General features: G+C 29.9%; 2 protein-coding genes and 1 long non-coding RNA gene across 3 annotated transcripts; 2 read left to right on the forward strand and 1 right to left on the reverse strand.

The window, feature by feature from the left end:
- The first annotated feature begins 1,088 nt into the window (after positions 1–1,088).
- LOC126656670 (protein DOG1-like 4) lies at positions 1,089–1,826 on the forward strand. The gene has a single exon (XM_050351280.1). The coding sequence runs from the start codon at positions 1,089–1,091 to the stop codon at positions 1,824–1,826; it is 738 nt and encodes a 245-aa protein (XP_050207237.1).
- Positions 1,827–11,474: 9,648 nt separating this feature from the next.
- LOC126657661 (uncharacterized) lies at positions 11,475–13,821 on the forward strand. Its single transcript, XR_007633390.2, has 3 exons — positions 11,475–11,578; positions 13,098–13,171; positions 13,659–13,821. It is a non-coding gene; the product is annotated as an uncharacterized LOC126657661 (long non-coding RNA).
- Positions 13,822–17,672: 3,851 nt separating this feature from the next.
- LOC126654430 (PAMP-induced secreted peptide 2) lies at positions 17,673–18,097 on the reverse strand. The gene has a single exon (XM_050348273.1). It carries the CDS (start codon positions 18,068–18,070, stop codon positions 17,828–17,830), a length of 243 nt encoding a protein of 80 aa, XP_050204230.1. The 5' UTR covers positions 18,071–18,097; the 3' UTR covers positions 17,673–17,827.
- Positions 18,098–18,834: the final 737 nt, after the last annotated feature.

The raw sequence follows: 18,834 nt of genomic DNA on the forward strand, positions 1-18,834 counted from the left end.
ACTCGGTCCAAGCTGATTGCTTTGCCCTTTTCCTTTGCAAAGGGTCACTACGCCTCTTCACATTCACTCTTTGCAACTGTGTTCGTATCAAATCTAAATATTTAATTTTAGGGAAGTAAATTTATGAAATTATTATTTACAGTTTTTAATATATTTATTATGTTTAGTTTGATTCATAAAATAATTCAGTTCACTTTTTATGCAAATCATATTAAAAATATTATTTAAAGGAAAAAAAATTAATTGGACTCACTAGTTTAGTACTATTTGATTTGAAATTATCAAAATTTTTTAATAAATAAATTTAATTTAGTTATGGAAAATATTAAATTTACATTTAGTGAGTTCGGTTTGAAATAAAAATACACTCTTAAAAAAAACTAATTATTATATATGGTACCAATGAACTATATATTAAATGGTATAAGCGCTGGACAACAAACTAATAGGTCGTAGAATTAAATTCTCCCCAAAAGACACCCCCTCTCCAATTATTAATTTTTTAATTATATATGGTTATAATTATAATTATTGAATTAATAATCAATAGAAAATTTATGAATATAAATATAATATTTTTTTGAAGAGACGATGGTTCTCTCTAGTCCAAGGGTAAATCTGCCGCGTGCTAATTATCACGTATATTTTACACCACAACCGTTGCGCCATATCATTCGTGCAACAAATCAATAATGCATTTACCATGTGAAATGTTTAATGATAAACAATAAATAATAATTAAATGATATCCTATCGCAAATGTTTATTGATTTGTTGTAAACATGACATGTCATAACGGTTGTGTGAGATAAACTCCAATAGGCATTTTCTGTTTCAATAATATATCAAAAGTTTAGCATTTTTAACACAAAAGTTCGTTTTTTTATATAAAGCTTTTGGATAATACCATTTTAGCGTTTCTGTATTTAAGTATTTCATTTTCCGTATTTGTATCGGTGCTACGTAAGCTTTGGGTAAGCCATGCACTTGCTCTCTCACTATATATATATATGTAACATTTTGTTTACTCACCACCTTGTCTCTCCTTCTCCATTTAATTCTTGGCTTCTCTCTCTTTTTGCAAATAAATGAAAAACAAGGTCGCAGAGAGATTCTCTGAGTTTCTTGAGAGGTGGATATGTCAGCTCGACGATTATTTTCAGCAACTCATGGAAACGGTATCAAATGAACGATCCAAAACCGCTACATCTCAGTGCCTTAATCATCAACAAGAAGTAGAAGCTTTAGTCCTTAAAGTGACACAACACTACAAAGAATACTACACTATGAAATGGGCTTTAGCTCACGAAGATGTTTTTGCTTTCTTTTCACCAGTTTGGCTTTCTCCTCTAGAGACTGCTTGTTCTTGGATTACTGGTTGGAAACCTTCTGCTGCGTTTAAACTCGTCGACTCAGTGAGAAAAAATAATCACACCCTAGCTGAGTTGACTCATGACCAGGAGAGCAAGATCGAGGAACTGAGGCGTAAGATAAAGTGGGAGGAAGATAAAGTGGAGAGGGAAATGGAGAGGCAACAAGTGGCTATAGCAAACGGGAAAATGGTGGAATTGACGAGGATGGTTTATAAAGTGAGTGGTATTCAAGCGAGTCAAGTAGAAGGATTAGCGCGAGTTGCATTGAAGGGATTAATGGCGGGATTAGAGAAAGTTATGAAATCTGCAGACTGTGTTAGGCTTAGAGCTTTAAAAGGAATTTTGGATGTTTTGAGTCCATTACAGTGCGTAGAGTTTTTGGCTGCTACTTGTATGCTTCATATTAAGCTGAGGCAACAGGGAAAGAAAAAAAATAGTATTATCAATAATTAGGGTTTGTTGTGTTTGATATTAGGGTTTAGTTATTTGGTTTCTTGTTTAGCAGCTTTTGGTGTGTTTTTCGTCGAAGGGAGTAATAAATAAATTACTTTGTTTAATAGTTATAGTTCTGCTTGTAAAAAATATGTACTGTTTATTCTATAAATATTAATATCGTCTTCTTCCATGGTTTTGATATTATATGGTAGTTTGTCTATAAATATTACATGGTTTATTCCATAATTGTTCTTTCAATTCCAAGTTTTTTTTTTGACAAAAAAATATATTCCAAGTTCTTCTTTCTACTGATCAGATCTGACAGAAACAAGAAGGGATTCCATATAGGAGCGATGAATTTCATGCACTCGGCCAACCAAAAAAATAATTAAGAGATGAGATAAACTATATATGTGTAATATATACGTCAATCCCCAAAGAAGGATTTTTTTTTAGGTTAACTCAGTAAACCACGTAGGATTGTGAAGTTTCTATTAAACGTATGACACGTGGTGATATTACATGAAAGTAATTAGTCAATAAATAGCATTGAATAATAATCATAAAATCACCAATTAATGTGCATTTAATAATTGGTTCATAATCCTACGTGACGAAGTTCACACGAGAATTTCTCCCAAATAAGGATTTTATAGACATATTTATGGAGGATTTGGAAGTAGAGTTGATTCTAACTAGACATATTACATTAGAATTTAACAATAATTACGCACGTAGGATCGACGTATAATTTGAAGAAAGTTATTTACCTATTTTAGGTGTATATTTATATGAGGATATTAAACTCCATATATGTCACTGAACTTATATTGTTACAAAATGGATACTGTATACTCCCTCCGTCCCATAAAGATAGAAAAAGCACCCATTTCACAAGAATTAAGAAAATAGTTATTTATAGGTAACTTGTGATAATTTGTCTAAATTACCCTTTGTAATCAATTAGTTAAGTACATTTTTCAAAGCCACTTTACTAATTATAGTACTTACAATTCATTTATTTATCTTTTCAAAATATGCATTTAATGTTTTATGATAAACATGTAGGGGTATTTTGATAATTTTTGACTTAACTAACTCCATTTTTTCTATTTTTATGGGACAAAAAAAGGTGGTACTTTTTCTATCTTTACGGGACGGAGGGAGTATTATTTTTCTTTTTGGTTACCGAAGTTATCATCTCGTTTTACCGGGATGTTATCTGAATAATTTTTTAATTTGATTTAAATTTCAAAAGATCATTGAACTATAAAATTTATTTTTAAAAAATACTAAACTATACATTTTGTTTCAAAAAAAGATACTAACTTTGTTAAGCAAAAATAAACAAAATGATAATTTTACATCGATTTCCGGCAAGTGACTTCCAGTAAAATATAATGATAACTTTGGTAAACAAAATCAAATAAAATATAATAATATTCATTTTGAAACTTAGTAAAAGTTCATTCCCTACAAAGTTTAATACACATATATATGAAATAGCATAAGTACCAAAATGTAGAATACTAACTAATTTTATGACTTACGTGAATGTTTCGAGAGGTTAGCTATTTAACCGAAATTAATTTAACTGAATTAATAAGCAATTAAAAATATAAACAAACCGATCGAATTAGACGGTTATAGTTAATTCGATTAAAATATAAATGAACCCGAAGTAAGAAAAGCATCCGAAGGAAATAATGTCATAAAGAAATCTGTAAGTTTAGGAAAAAAATTCTTGAATTGTTCATTGTCCTCATGATTATAGAAGTTCAATAAAACAAACTTTCCTCCAAGTATCGAGAAGGAATCATAAATAATGCCATGATCTAGAAGATAAAAAGCAATGTTGAACAAGTCAAGTAGGGTTTTCACAGTAACAATTAAACAAGGTCGAGCAGAAGACTCTGAAGGAGCAAAGACGATCGGAGGTTTATTCACCACATGGGTATAGGAACGTGAATTACGCAACGAAGGAATGTGATCATGCTTGGGGCGATTATCAGCAGCAGGAACTTGACGTTGCATGGGAGGAGCTGTTGTAGTGTTAGGGTAACATAAAAAATAGGCTCTGATCCGCATAGAACCAATAAAAACATTATTCAGACTATATAGAGAATCCCTTACATCCTGTTCGGGGTTGAGGTGAAGAAACCCAAATCGTTTGTTCGGTCAATTTTTCTTGCGAGCGATTGTAACCCTGCCTCGAATATGATATTTGGCAAAAGCCCTTTGTAAATAAGAATAATACCATAGTTCTGGAAAATTCTCAAAGTATAGGACTTGAGATGTAGAGGATCGGTTTTCGTAGACAAATCTGGACGGAGGGGCTGCAATCTTAAACTGAGGAATTTCGAGCGACGACTGGGAAAGAGGTTTAGGGTTCAGGGGAGGCATGCATCGGCAACAAATTGCTAAAGTCGTGTGCGCTACTACGCAGATAAAAGACTAATATTCATAAAATTTTGAGAGGCGAAAACTCTCTAGGTTCCCCCTGGCTCCGCCCTTAAACGTGCTTGCCGCAGTGGTCCTATTGCCCAAAATGTTATGTTGGAATATGCTTAGAATTCTAATTCCTATTTGTATTAGGACTCTATTAATGAAGTGTTTGGGAGAAGGATAATTTTGTTATCATTGGCTAATTAGGAAGTATAAATCCAATTAGGATTAATATTCCTAATGCCATATAAATTATTTACTTACTATAAATACACTACCTTGTTCACCTTTTAGACAACACCAAAACCGAACACACAATGTAGACATTGATGTGAATAAGGGGAAAAAGGGGTGTGTGGTGATGTGAGGAATATAAGTTAATTCTTACCCTTTTGGGTTACTTCTTGTAGAGAGAGAAAAACTTTGTGGGTTTTTCTTCTAAGGGCATATTTACTAGAGATATTCTCTATTTGGTAATTCTCCACCAATTTTATACTCCTTTTGATGATTAGTGGATGACTCGAATCTTTCGCCCGTGGATGTACGCTTTAATGCAGAACCACGTAAATCTCTTGTGTTATTTATTTATTTTGCTATATTATTGTTTGTTGATCAAATCCATTATTAAATACTTACCGAATGGTTTCGATTCCGCTGCGCATACCAATCCGGTCAAGAAATGGTCACGACAATTGGTACCAAAGATTTAACAATCGGTATCAATGTTACAACAATTGGTATCAGAGCCAATTTGGTTTTTCAGATTTATAATGGATTATGATTATTATGGCAAAATTATTATCAGGAGGATTTCGCAAGGCGCAATTACTTGACACAAAAAAGATGTTTTGGAGATAGAGAAGACACCAATTTTCAAGCGCCAAAAGCTGTTTATTGAAGACAGACTTGGGTATGTAAATTCTTAAGGAGAATTTTATGATGGAGATCAATATGCTACTTTAAACTACAAAGAAAAATGGTATGACTTTTCTAAACACACAACTATTTGAGGATTTTATGGAGTCTTTGTAAGATGAATGATTGGGGTAATCTCTTTATACTCTCATGAAATTCTATTAGTGATTTGAATTAAAAATTGCTTTTATGAGTTTGTTGAATGAAGAGTTTGTTTGGGCATAATCAGATTTTGATAAAATCATGATATTGTAAAAGAGATTTTGTCTGATTAAGTAGCAATCTTAGACACAAGATGGATTACAACGTTTGTAATTTGGAATGGCGCCACTATTGGATCACTCATAAGTCAATTTGTTTGGAGATAATTAGATGAGGACTGAATGCTAGAGGTTACAGGCGAATCAGGTTAGAGAACCAGTCTACGCTTAAAATTGCAGCATAATTGTTTTTTACCCGAAATTTATGCAGATTCAGGTTGTTCATATCACATATGTGCCAATTTCTATTGGTTTTCTGACTACAACTAAGTCGTTAGTGGAGTGTAGTTATGGGTAACAGTCAATACATGCAGAATTTGGATATTGGTTCAGTCAAGGGAAAAATGCATAATGAGACAGTTAGAACAATAATGAATGTTCAACATGATTTCTATATGCACATGTCTGATATTTTAATATATAAAACTACGAGTTTTATGGGTTATTTGGCGATGAAGTTAGATTGAATGCTGCACTTTTGATGTATATTCATTGGGTTGGTCGACTTATAAAGATTAAGGGATATGCTACGACCTCAACATTTATTTTTTGATTTAATCATTATAGGCTACTAATGACGTTTGTTTTTGGTATCAGTTTTAAGACCAAAAAAATTTGAAGCTTAGTGAAATTTTAATTGATACACCCGAAAATAGTAAATCTTCAAGTCATTTTGGTTTCAGCAAGTTCAAGAAGTTCTTGAAACTTGTATGGTCCTCCTCAAAGAACCTCTTTTGGAATAAGTTCGGTTTGAACTTAAATGGAGAATATGGAGCACAACAGTAATCACAGTTTATTAAAGAATTCAAGTCAAGGTGGAGATTTTTGGAATATGCCTAGAATTCTAATTCCTATTTGTATTAGGACTATATTAATGAAGTGTTTGGGAGAAGGATAACTTTGTTATCATTGGCTAATTAGGAAGTATAAATCCAATTAGGATTAATATTCCTAATGCCATATAGATTATTTACTTACTATAAATACACTACCTTGTTCACCTTTTAGACAACACCAAAACCGAAAACACAATGTAGACATTGATGTGAATAAGGGGAAAAGGAGTGTGTGGTGATGTGAGGAATATAAGTTAATTCTTACCCTTTTGGGTTACTTCTTGTAGAGAGAGAAACACTTTGTGGGTTTTTTTTCTAATGGCATATTTACTAGAGATATTCTCTATTTGGTAATTCTCCACCAATTTTGTACTCCTTTTGATGATTAGTGGATGAATCGAATCTTTCTCCCGTGGATGTACGCTTTAATGCAGAACCACGTAAATCTCTTTTTATTTATTTTGCTATATTATTGTTTGTTGATCAAATCCATTATTAAATACCTATCGAATGGTTTCGATTCCGCTGCGCATACCAATCCGGTCAAGAACTGGTCACGACAATTGGTACCAAAGATTTAACAATGGGTATCAATGTTACAACATGTTCAATCCTTTTTTTGTCTAAAGATAAATTAAATTAATATAAGCATTGAAGTTTATAGTAAATCAACTGTTACAAAATAAGGGTAATTATTAAAAACCTGATGAGATAAAGTCAAAATAGCGAAGCCCCACACTTTTATTATTAAAAATTAAAGTAAACCGAACAATTAATTGATCAATTTGAATCAAAATAAAACAAAAAAACATAATTTTAAAATAAATTTTTGACCAAAAAATTCAAGTGCTGATAATTACTGAGCATGCATCATGTTTACTCCAGTATTTTCATCATTAACTTGTTATGCTAAAATATATTTAAATGATACGACTGTTTACCTCGACTTATCAAAAAAACTTGAATTGAAGTTCGAACAAACACTATATAAACAGTCTTAATCAAATTAAGGATTAACTCAAAACAACCGAAATAAAATCATCAAAGCATTATCATAAATACAATCATACTTGCAAAAATAAACCAAACAAAGACATTAAAAACAAATGGATCTTCCGTTTGGAGACAATTTTTTTATTGAAAACCATAGTTCAGTGTCACCATACCCTCACAAGAACATAGTTCTTATTTAGAGAGAAAATAAAGAGTGGGGTAGAGAGAGAGAGAGAAAGTTTTGAAGCGGTGTATACATCCGTTGAATGGTCTTCCTAACTATACCTACAATAATATATAGCCGTTTTATAGTTATTTCATGCAGGCCTAATGCCTTAAAAGAATGGGCTTTTTAGATAAATACACATAAAATAGTAAAAGAAAATTAGGGAAAACACTCCATTTTTATAAATAATTGTAAAGATTACCTCACCAAAAAAAAGATATGGAAAATACTTCCCTTTTTTTTTATTTCTGTTTTTACTCTGACGTGGTTTTTTTTAATATAACTACCTGGTTTATTTATGTTTTTACTCCCTCTCTTTTATAACTTATTTTTATACTCTCAGAGCAGTTACTGCTCCTCCTCCTCCTCCTCTTCTTCTTCTTCTTCTTCTTCTTCTTCTTTTTTCTCTTTTTTTTCTTCTTCTTTTTTTTCTTCTCTATCTTTTTTTTCGTCGTTCGCCAATCCTTCACTGATCTGCCGTCGTTTCGCCGCCAATCCTCCGCTCTTCTATATTAAATTTTAGCAATTTTTTTCTTAACTCGTGGTGATTATTACGAGTTATTTTAATGCTCAGATCTGAAAAAATTACTCTTCAATTTTTTCTGTTTAAGATCTAAAAAATCTGCATAAATAACAATTTTATGATGAAAAAAATAATTTTCTGCAGAAATAACGATTTTTTTGCAGAAAACAGCGTCTGATTATCATATCGTTCTCACTAAGACGTTATCATATCATTATCATAACATTGCAGCGAAAAATGATTTTTTATTAAGAAAAGTGCTTGATTATCATTTCGGTATCACTAACGTTAGCATATCTATATCATTAACGTTATCATATCAATATCATAATATTATACGGTTATGATAATAATATGATAAGATTATGATAATAGTATGATAAAGTTATGATATAGTTATGATAAAGTACGTCATGATAATGTTATGATAATATTTTTTGATACTGTTATGATAAAGTATATTGTGATAATGTTATGATAAGTTTATGATAAAAAATTACGATATAGTTATGATAAAAGTACGTCATGATAATATTATGATAATAGTATGATATAGTTATGATAAAAGATAAATAATGTTATGATAACATTATGATAAATTTGATGATAATAATATGATACCGTTTGAAAATAATATGATACCGTTTGATAATAATATGATAAGGTATAATAAAATGTTATGATAAAGTACGTTATGATAATGTTATGATAATATACTATTATGATAAAGTAGGTCATGATAATGTTATGATAATATACCGTTATGATAAAGTACGTCATGATAATGTTATGATAATATAGTGTTATGACAAAGTACGTCATGATAATGTTATGATAGCACTATGATAATCAAATATTATTTTTCATAGATTTGTTTTATTTTCTACAGTATTATAATAACGACGTGATAATGTAGTGATAATGATATGATAATTAGACACTGTTTTTCCACAGAAAATCGTTTTTTTTTTTGCAGAAAATTATTTTTTTCAGATGAAAATCGTTTTTTTCTACAGATTTTTAGATCTGAAAACTGAAAAATTGTAAGATCGATATTTTTTACGTCTGTAAGTTAAAATAAACCATAAAAATTACATAATCGATAATTTAAATCTCAAAAAATAGTGGAACGACGGCGAAGGCGATGGCGGAGCGATGGCGGAGGCGATGTCGGAGGTGATGGCGGAGGCGATGGCGGAGAAATAGTGAAGAAGGAGAGAATAAAAATGGAGAAAAGAGAACCAGAGAGAGAGAGAGAGGAGAGAGGAGAGAGGCTGTCAGTTATATGAGAGTAAAATTCTGAATATTTTGACACAGAGAGTACAAAAATAATTAGACAAAAATTATGAGGTATTTTTAATATCTTTTCTACACTGAGGTAGTATTTTCTATTATTTTCTTATTTTAGGTAAACACCTAATAAGCCCAAATAGTAAAATAATCTCAAGAGCACCCATCAACTAAATTTGTTGCACAAATACGATTTTACCGATTTGAGTTGCAGAGATATGGTTTTTAAGTTGAGAAATACGATTTGTTAAAATCATTCTAAAAATCTCAGCCAAAATCAAATAGCTACATTGAAGATTTTCATTTATTGATGGATATGACGATTTGTTGAGGTTAAAGAATCAATTACTCGCAAAATTGTTGAACGAAGACGGCGACGCTGTTCTATTTCCGGTCCACCGCGCTCGTTGCGGATGGGAAGAGTCTGAGGTACAAATTCTTCTTAAGATTCTTGAATAGTTTGCAGCAGGAGGAGTGGATATAAAATTTGAAGAAGATGAGTCCAAGGAAGATGAAATTGATGAAGGGGAGGAAGAATAAGATTAGAATTCAAGAGGCGGCTATAAGATTACATTGTTATGTTAATTTTTCATTGAGATTCCATTTGTGTTTGATGTCCATGTGGTAATTGAGCTCTTTTTCATTGATTTGAATATAAATCTTATTGAGTTCAACATGTTTGTTTAAATGTCGCACTCAGCTAACTGATATATTAGTCGACAGACTGTCAAATTTTATAAAATGCAGCTCTGAATCCAAAATCAAATAGCCATCTCTGTGAACTCATCTTTGCCCCAGTGGGTAGCTGCTGATGACGATGCTGATATCAGAAGATATGCTAGTATTTGCAGATCATCAAGACTTCCATTTTAGATGCAAAAGAAAAAAATGTAAATTCATTCTTATGTATGTATTTTTGCTACTTTTTTCCAAACCCAGGGAATTCATGTCTAACAAAATGGTTAATTCATTATGAAGCAGTAAATTGTGTAGACTTAAACCAATTATATGCTTCGTGCAAGAATCTCCCAACTATAAATTGTTTGACAATGTCTTCAGTGCAATTCTTTGTAAACCCTCTCCAAGAAACTCTATATGGTGTAGTCGAACCCGGTCCGTAGTTCAAATGCTCAATGTACTGAACTGTATCTAAAGTGCTATAGTTATCCCACTTATACCACCCTTGTGGATGTATCAGCTTGCCTAAATAGCTATTCATTAACATAGTTCTCGAGTAGTTTCTCCATGGCCGTCACTACAATAAATTCAATTATCATTATAGAAAAAATAATTCTAATAATATCAGTTCATTAAATATAAGTTCACCAATAATTTACTATCGTTTTACTTAAAAACCAATTTACTATTATTTATTTTTTTAAATTATAAAATATTTACTTAATGACTTACTATCGGTTTACTTAATATAAATTTATTAACGATTTACTATCAGTTTACATAAAAACCAATTTACTATTATTTATATTTTAAAAAATTATGAAATATTAAACTTATGGTTTATATCGGTTTACTAGATATAAGTTTACCAACGGTATACTATCAGTTTATTAAAAAATAATTTACTATTGTTTATTTTTTTAAAATTGTAAAATATTAAACTTATGATTTATATCGGTTTACTAAATATAAATTTACCAACGGTTTACTATCAGTTTGCTTAAAAAATAATTTACTATTGTTCATTTATTTTTTAATTATGACATATTAAATTTATGGTTTATATCGGTTTACTAAATATAAATTTACCAACGATTTACTATTAGTTTACTAATAATTTACTATTGTTTATTTTTTAAAATTATAAAATATTAAACTTATGCTTTATATCGATTTACTAAATATAAGTTTACCAACGGTTAACTATCAGTTTTGTAATATCCCGTATTTTCCAATTTATTTTTGTGCTTCGGTTGTCTCATTTTACTTGTTAAATAAACTAGGGGTTTGGTCCGTCGTCACTTGTGGGCCTTATAATTTTCTTTTAGTATTGTTGTGCAATACTCAGAAAATAATAATATAATAAAATAAAGTAAGATAATAATAATAATAATATTAATAATAATAAAATTAAGTGAAATTAGGATAATAACAAGATAAGGGCTAAAGTTGGTATTTCATCTATTTTAAATGAAGACCCTAATTTTAAACTAAGCCTATTTAAAGGAAGCTAAGTTAGGTTACAAACAAACTAAAGTTTGCCGTTCTAGAGATTGAAATTTAATAAGACAAGGTTTCATCGGAATATCAGTTTTACTCTTAAGGTATTATTCTTGTTAGATTTTATGTATTTAATTTTGGTGTATATCGATAGATTAAACAGTTAGAATAAAAAGGTTAATTGTTCTTGTTATGGAGTTTTGAAAATAGATGTTCAAAGTTAAAAGTTTTAGCCAATCGAAATCATTTAATTGATTAGTGGAATTTGTTATTTGTAATAGAGTGGTTTGATACAGATTAGTTTTTCTTGGCTTCCATTGATGTTGTACTGTCGGTTGTTATGTTAGGGTATGATCTGAGCTTAATTCTTGTGTTTGTTTCATGATTAAGATTGGCAGAGATTATTGGAATTAAATTGATTGTTTGGTTTTTGTTCGATGCTTAGCTTAATTGGTTTCTGGAAATTTGATATGGTTTCTATAACTTGTCATATTTGGTCTAATGTTGATGAAGATTTTGATTTTGGGCGGTAATGGACTTCTTATCAAATGGTGGGCTTCGTTGGTTCCTTATTCATTAGTAAAATATGTGTAGCTTAGGAATTGATTAGTGAGATATGTGTGTGTTTATTTTATTATTTTATTTCATTTGATTGGCCTATGTTGGGCCATCTAATTTTAATCCTTCTAATTTGGTTTTACAGTCAAAGGTCATTAAATTAATATCGATTTGCATCCGAACTTTAAATTGTCGTTTTCATTTCTAAAATTCTAATCGATAAAATTATTTAAATCTAAAATATTATTAGTGTCGATTTTAATTGAAATTGTTTTGATTATTTTAATTTGGAAATGATATATATTTATAACCTAAAAATTATGAAATTAGTTAGGTAGTTATCATTGGCTTGACGTGCCAATTTGGCTAAATTACAATTTAGCCCTTAAACGTTTTATAACCTAATTTAGTAAGTTTTGATTAGTAACTTCATATTTTGTTTTAATTATAAACAAAATTAATTAATTTGATTTCGAATATCAAAGTGGCTAAAGTACAATTTAGTCCCTAATTGGCTAAAGTACAATTTAGTCTCTAATTGGCTAACTTACAGTTTTGTCCCTAATTGGCTAAAGTATAGTTTAGTCCCTGATTGGCTAAAATACAGTCTAGTCCCTAAACTTTTATAAACTTAAAATGGTTAAGTTTTGGTTGTAACTTGGGCTACTTGAAATTGAAGTTATTGAGTTCTGCTTTTAAAATGAATTATTATTTTATCGAATTATTTTATAAATATAAACTTGGGTTTATATTTGATAAACGTTTTGAGTCGGGTTAGACTTGGGTCACTCGACATATGAGGTTAGCTTGGTAGTTATTGGTAACTCGGCTAACCCATTATTTGGAAATTAATTATTATTTAAAGACTTTTAAATAATATTTGTAAATTGGATTTTAAAGCGAGAAACTCAATATACTTGTATTAATTGGGTGTTTCTACCTATTGGGTATTTTTGTGTTGTTCTGGGTTGTTTTATTCCGACGTGTTATTTGTGCTAGTCCTATGTGGTGTCTAGTACTCTCTAGAGTTAGGGTCTGTTTTTAATAATTATTTTATTTGTCTAGACCCGTCTACTGTTCGTGCTTCAGAGGCGAACCAGGATTAGTTGCTTGCCGGTTATCACGGGGATTAGCAAGCAGTGAGTTTGTACTTACTATTTACCGCTTTATTAAGTAAATTGTTATTTTAATATTAAATATATATATACTGTACGTATATTTCGAACTGTTTTTATATTATGGCTTCTAGTTGGAACATGCTACCTAATGGGCATCATTAGGACTGCGTGCGCACCGATAATGATCTGTGAAAGGTAATTATGGTAATGTGGTAACTCGGTGTGAGCATAGCTCTCGGGACCAAGTAGAGTAACTCGGTGTAGCTCGGCTCTCGGGACTCTGGTATAAGTGTGGTCAGTGGTAACTTGGTGTAGCTCAGCTCTCGGGACCAGACCTGTTGGATTATGTTTATTATTTAGAATTGTGGATTAGGGTTCCAACTATTATTCGTAATATCGTTATTAAATGTTTTAAACGGTTTTAAAGGTTTTCAAATTAATAAATGTAGCTAGTGGTATAAACTCATCTCAGTATATCTGACCCCGTTGTTTTCCCAATTTTCCCCAGGGTTATGATCTGAGAGAGTCTGGTGATCTCCGCATTTACTTTTCCTCGGAGGTTCCTTTTATTTTAATAAACTGTAAAACTGTTTTATTCTTAGACCGCAGTAGTTGACTAGACGTCTTTGTTATTATTACAGTTGTTTGTGGGATTGTTCTGACTAGTTATATTGCTCTGGCATGTTATATAATTATTTCGGATTATTTATGTTATGCCTATTTTTTTGACTCAGAAGTGGATAAGCATGTTATTTTAATTAATGAATATTATAACTGCTAGATTTAGGCTGAAGTCTCGGTTGCTCCCGAGCATTGGTTTTCTGCAGGTTTATATGTTTACGTATTAAATGAAAGGCTAGCTACGGGTTTTGGTACTACATTACCCATACCCTAGCGCCGGTCGCGATTCATGAAAATGGGTCGTGACAAGTTTTTTAACGGTTTTCTAAATACTCCATCCGCCCCAAATTGATAGGCACTATTTCAATTTTCTTTGTCCCAAATTATAGGCACTAGATATTTATATATCTCATTAAGTAATTGTCGAACATACCCTCATTAATTATAGGTAATATCTTGAAAAGACAGCAAAAGTTACTAAAAACAAAAGTTGCCACTATATTAAATGAGGGTAAGTATGATATTTTTTTTATGTATTGACTGATTTTATCTAGAGAATCTAATTTCTTAATAACCGGTTTTGTCCTAAACTGCCTATTAATTTGGGACGGAGGAAGTATAAATTTACCAACGGTTTACTGTCAGTTTACTTAAAAAAAAATTATTATAGTTAATTTTTTAAAATATTATAAAATATTAAACCTATAGTTTATATAGGTTTACTAAATATAAATTTACCAACGGTTTACTATCAGTTTCCTAAAAATAATAATTTACTATTGTTTATTTGTTAAAATTAAAAAATATTAAACTTAGTTTATATCATTTTATTGAATATAAGTTTACCAACAGTTCACTATTAGTTTACTAATGGTTTACTAAACATCTGTTTGCTATTAGTTCACTAACAGTTTACTAAGGGTCTACTGTCGGTTTACTTAAAAATAAATTACTATTTTTTATTTTTAAATTATAAAATATTTAAATAAATTATTACTTAATTTACTATCAGTTTACCAATAATAGTATAAAATATGTACTAAATTAGTTTCAACTTTATTACTCTTATTTTACAATAAAATCAAGTTTACTATTAATTTATTATCAATTTACTAAAAAAATAAAATTACTAATAATTTATTATCCCTTTACTAAAAAAGTTAAGTTAATTTACTGATGGTTTATTAAAAAAAATTAATTTACTAACATTTTTTCTATCGGTTTACTAAAGACTACAACACGACTAAAAACAATTAAAAGATAGTGTAACTCTTTGACACATACGAAATTGTTTTACTATCAGTTTAATAGTTTACAATTAGTTTACTAATAGTTAACAATCAGTTTACTATCGATATTAAAAAAAAGTTCATGATTAGTTTAAAATTGGTTCACTTTCAGATAATTAAAAAGACTTAATTTCTTAAAAGACCCCCACCTTGTACTTTTTTTTCGTTTATACCCTGACCTTATAAAAACAGCATTTGTACCCAATTTTGGGTTTTTATGTTTCATCCCTACCCAAAAAGCATTAAATTGTACTCTTTTCATTTGGAAAAGAGTTTAAAACATATTTTTTTCTATTTTAAAAAATACAAATAAATCCTTAAACTTAAAAAATAATCAAATACATCCAAATAATTAATTAATTTTTTTAATTTTATAAACACATTCTCTGGCCATGTTTAATGTGTAGAGAAACTTCTAAAAACTTGTTATTACATGCTCATTTAACAATTGTTCGAAAAACCAATACCTTACGAACTCTCTATTACTAATCCAATCAAACTCATTTTTATTTCTTTATATTTCATGCTTTCTTGCTCTCTTTTTTCCCACTAAAAGTGAGTGAAAATGGCAGATTATACTAACTGGAACCCAGATGAACAAATGAGGAAAAAGGAAAAAAATACAGTAAAAAATCTTGATTCTCTTGTTCTGTTCTTGCATTACTTTATCTTCTTTTAGCTCTTCTACTTGTGTATACAACATCTCAGTAACCTTTGAATATACTGCAACTTAATCCAAACCAGAAACCAACCTCTTTAACAACAACATCGGTTTTATTAATAATTTCAGTTCCAGTTTCATAAAAACAGAGTCTTTAGAAGATAATATTTGCACAAGCAGTGGCATGACAACCGACGAACAACAACAACATCAACATCATGAATTTCTTCAAATTCAGCAGAATCAAGAAATTAACTTGGATTTAACAATTGGGTTATCTCCAATTTCAAGAAATGAAACGCAGCAAAATCTAAATTACAACAAGAAACTTAGTGGCAGTTGTTTGATAAATTGATCAATACAATGAGCCCGCCTCAGAATCACTACCGCCGCCAATACTCCTCCTCGGCACTGTTCATTACGGAGAAATAGAATGAGACAAACCGTTGGTGTGGTTGTTTGTGTTGTTGTTGATGCTGACAGTGGAACCGTTTCATAAAAAAAAGCAGCAGTAAAAATTAAAGAAAAAGGAAAAATTAAGAAAGTGGTTTAGCTTTGAATCGTATTTTTGCAATCAAACTTGCCACGTAGTGCTTGTGATAATATTTAACACTTATATGGTACTGTGTCTAATTTCCTCTGAAAGAATTCCGACCTTATAATCTTTTCTCAATTCTATCCTGAGGTTGAAAATTAGTTATTTTTACTATATTTCATATTTTATCGCTTTAATTATAATCCATTCAATTTTTATCAATTTTTTTATTTAAATGATGAAATCAAACAATTAACTAAGTATAAAAATAAAATAAAATTCATTTTCATTTAAAAGAGTACAAATAAGTCCTTTATTTTTAAAAACTAACTAAAAACCATAATCAAATTAATATTAATTTAATTTTTTAATTAATTCACCTAAATCTAAATAAATTTTAAACACATAAAATTAATATTTGCTAAACATGGAAAACGTTTTTAAATTTTTTCAAAATGAAAAAGACGTCAATTTAATATTTCAGGGTACAATTGAAACATAAAAATCAAAATAAGGTAAAATTGATCAGATTTTAACGTCAGAATATGATTGAAAAGGGGTTAGAAGGTCGGATTTTTTAAGGCATTAAGCCTTTCATGTATGATATTTGTGCATTTTAAAAGCAATATATGACTTGTTTTTTATTAGGCCAAACCCCATCTTATAAGACCTTTTATTCTATTATTTTTATCTAGTTTATGTACTTAATTAAGTTAGAATGTTTGAGTTCCTTTTTGGAACGAAAAGGAGCGTGTATTATACTCGCCGTAAAACGTGTGTGAGACTGAATTTAAATGTCCAACTAACTTGACCCGTAGATTGTAAAATGTGCCATATCATCAAACTTTAAAAGGGATCAGATAAAAACAATTATAAATACGTGGATCTATTGAATAAAAAAAACTTGAAGAAATGACTAAACTAACACAAATTCAAAGGTCTTTTGTTATTTTCGACATGAAAATCATCAATCATTTAAAGGCAATTGAGCCACACGCTCTTCCGCCAATAAAATGACTTAGTAAACAGAAAACTAATAGTACGAATACCTAATGAATAAGAGAAATTTTCAAGAGGGAGCAAAAAAAAAAATACCAGAACCTTTTAATGAGTTAAGCCTTTTTGTTATAATAAGATATGTTCATTAAGCTAGATTTGGGCTAAATTTAACATGACTTGATTCTTTTTAATATAAATTTATATAAGTTCAACTCGAGCAAACTCGATTTATATATTAAATTTATTTAGAACTCAAGCAAACTCGATTTATATTAAATTTATTTAGATATGGATTGAATTTTTCGGAACTACAGAAAAATATAATAATAAATAAGTTTAATGCTGAAACATTTAATATTATTTAATTTATCATCAAATATCACAACCTCATAAATATCTCATTGATTTATTGTACAAATGATCTGATTTAACTATTACGAAGGTATCACAAAATTCTAAAATTTGCAGCTAAGCACGGCCTAAAAAAACTTAATAAAACAGCAAAAGAACAAAAAATGTCTCGCTCGGAGAAGTAATTGAATTGAAAGTGAAACAACTAAAAAATAGACAAATTAATGTCCTTGGCCAGGGCTAGGACCATCATGCTTAATGGCACCAAAACTACGAGAATCCGTGAACTTGTTTCCAACCCCAGGGCTCGGACCCGATTGTTTGATTGCACCAAGACACAACCCATCAAACAAACCTTTGTCCAATTCCAACATGTTTAATGGTCGTGCTTCTGCTGTGGATATTCCAGCCAAAACTATTAGAAGCACAAAAAATAAGCTAAAAAGATTGGATTCTTTAGCCATTATAGAATTTTGTTTAAAAATTTATGATCAAGATGATGAACTGATGAGTTGGGGTGTAGCTAGGTTAGCTAAATTATATAGAAAGGTGGTAAAACTTAAGAATTGAGCATTGTATTATGTGAAAGGAAACGTCTAGGGAGGTTCATTTTCATACGGGTCATGACTGGAAAAAAGAGATTGGTCGGCTAAGAATAATCTGGTCCAATCTAATTAAATGCAGGCTTACTCACTCAAGAATACTTAATCTTTTTGGTTTTTCTCATTTCTGATTCAATTTTCTAAATACTATGTCACTTTTAGCCTAATTTCGATAAATACTTTTCAATTGTAGCTAACTATTTAAATTTTTCAAAAAATATCAAACATTTTTGAAATTTTTTATTTATTACTAAACCTTCTAATTTCGTCAACCGTAGCTTAATTTAGTTAATATCATGTTTACGTGAAAATTAATATGTCAAAAAAATGCCCATAAATAAAAAAATTGAATATTTTAAGTAATCAGACTTTAAATGCACGGAAAAGTGGCTAGTTACTCATAGATTCTATATTCAACTCAGGGAAATTCTTACCTAAATGGCTAAATCCCTTCAACTCATCTTCTATTTTTCAATTCCGGGTCTTGCTTTGGCTGTTTTTTTTTCCATGGTGAGTTGCTTTCTGTATTATTGAAGGCGTTTAAGTCGCCAAAAAATATACAAGGTGTGATTTTTCATTAAGTTTAATTGATTATTTTATTATTTATATAAGACAATACTTTTTAT

Source organism: Mercurialis annua, linkage group LG7 (genome assembly GCF_937616625.2).
Source record: "Mercurialis annua linkage group LG7, ddMerAnnu1.2, whole genome shotgun sequence".
NCBI lineage: Eukaryota > Viridiplantae > Streptophyta > Magnoliopsida > Malpighiales > Euphorbiaceae > Mercurialis > Mercurialis annua.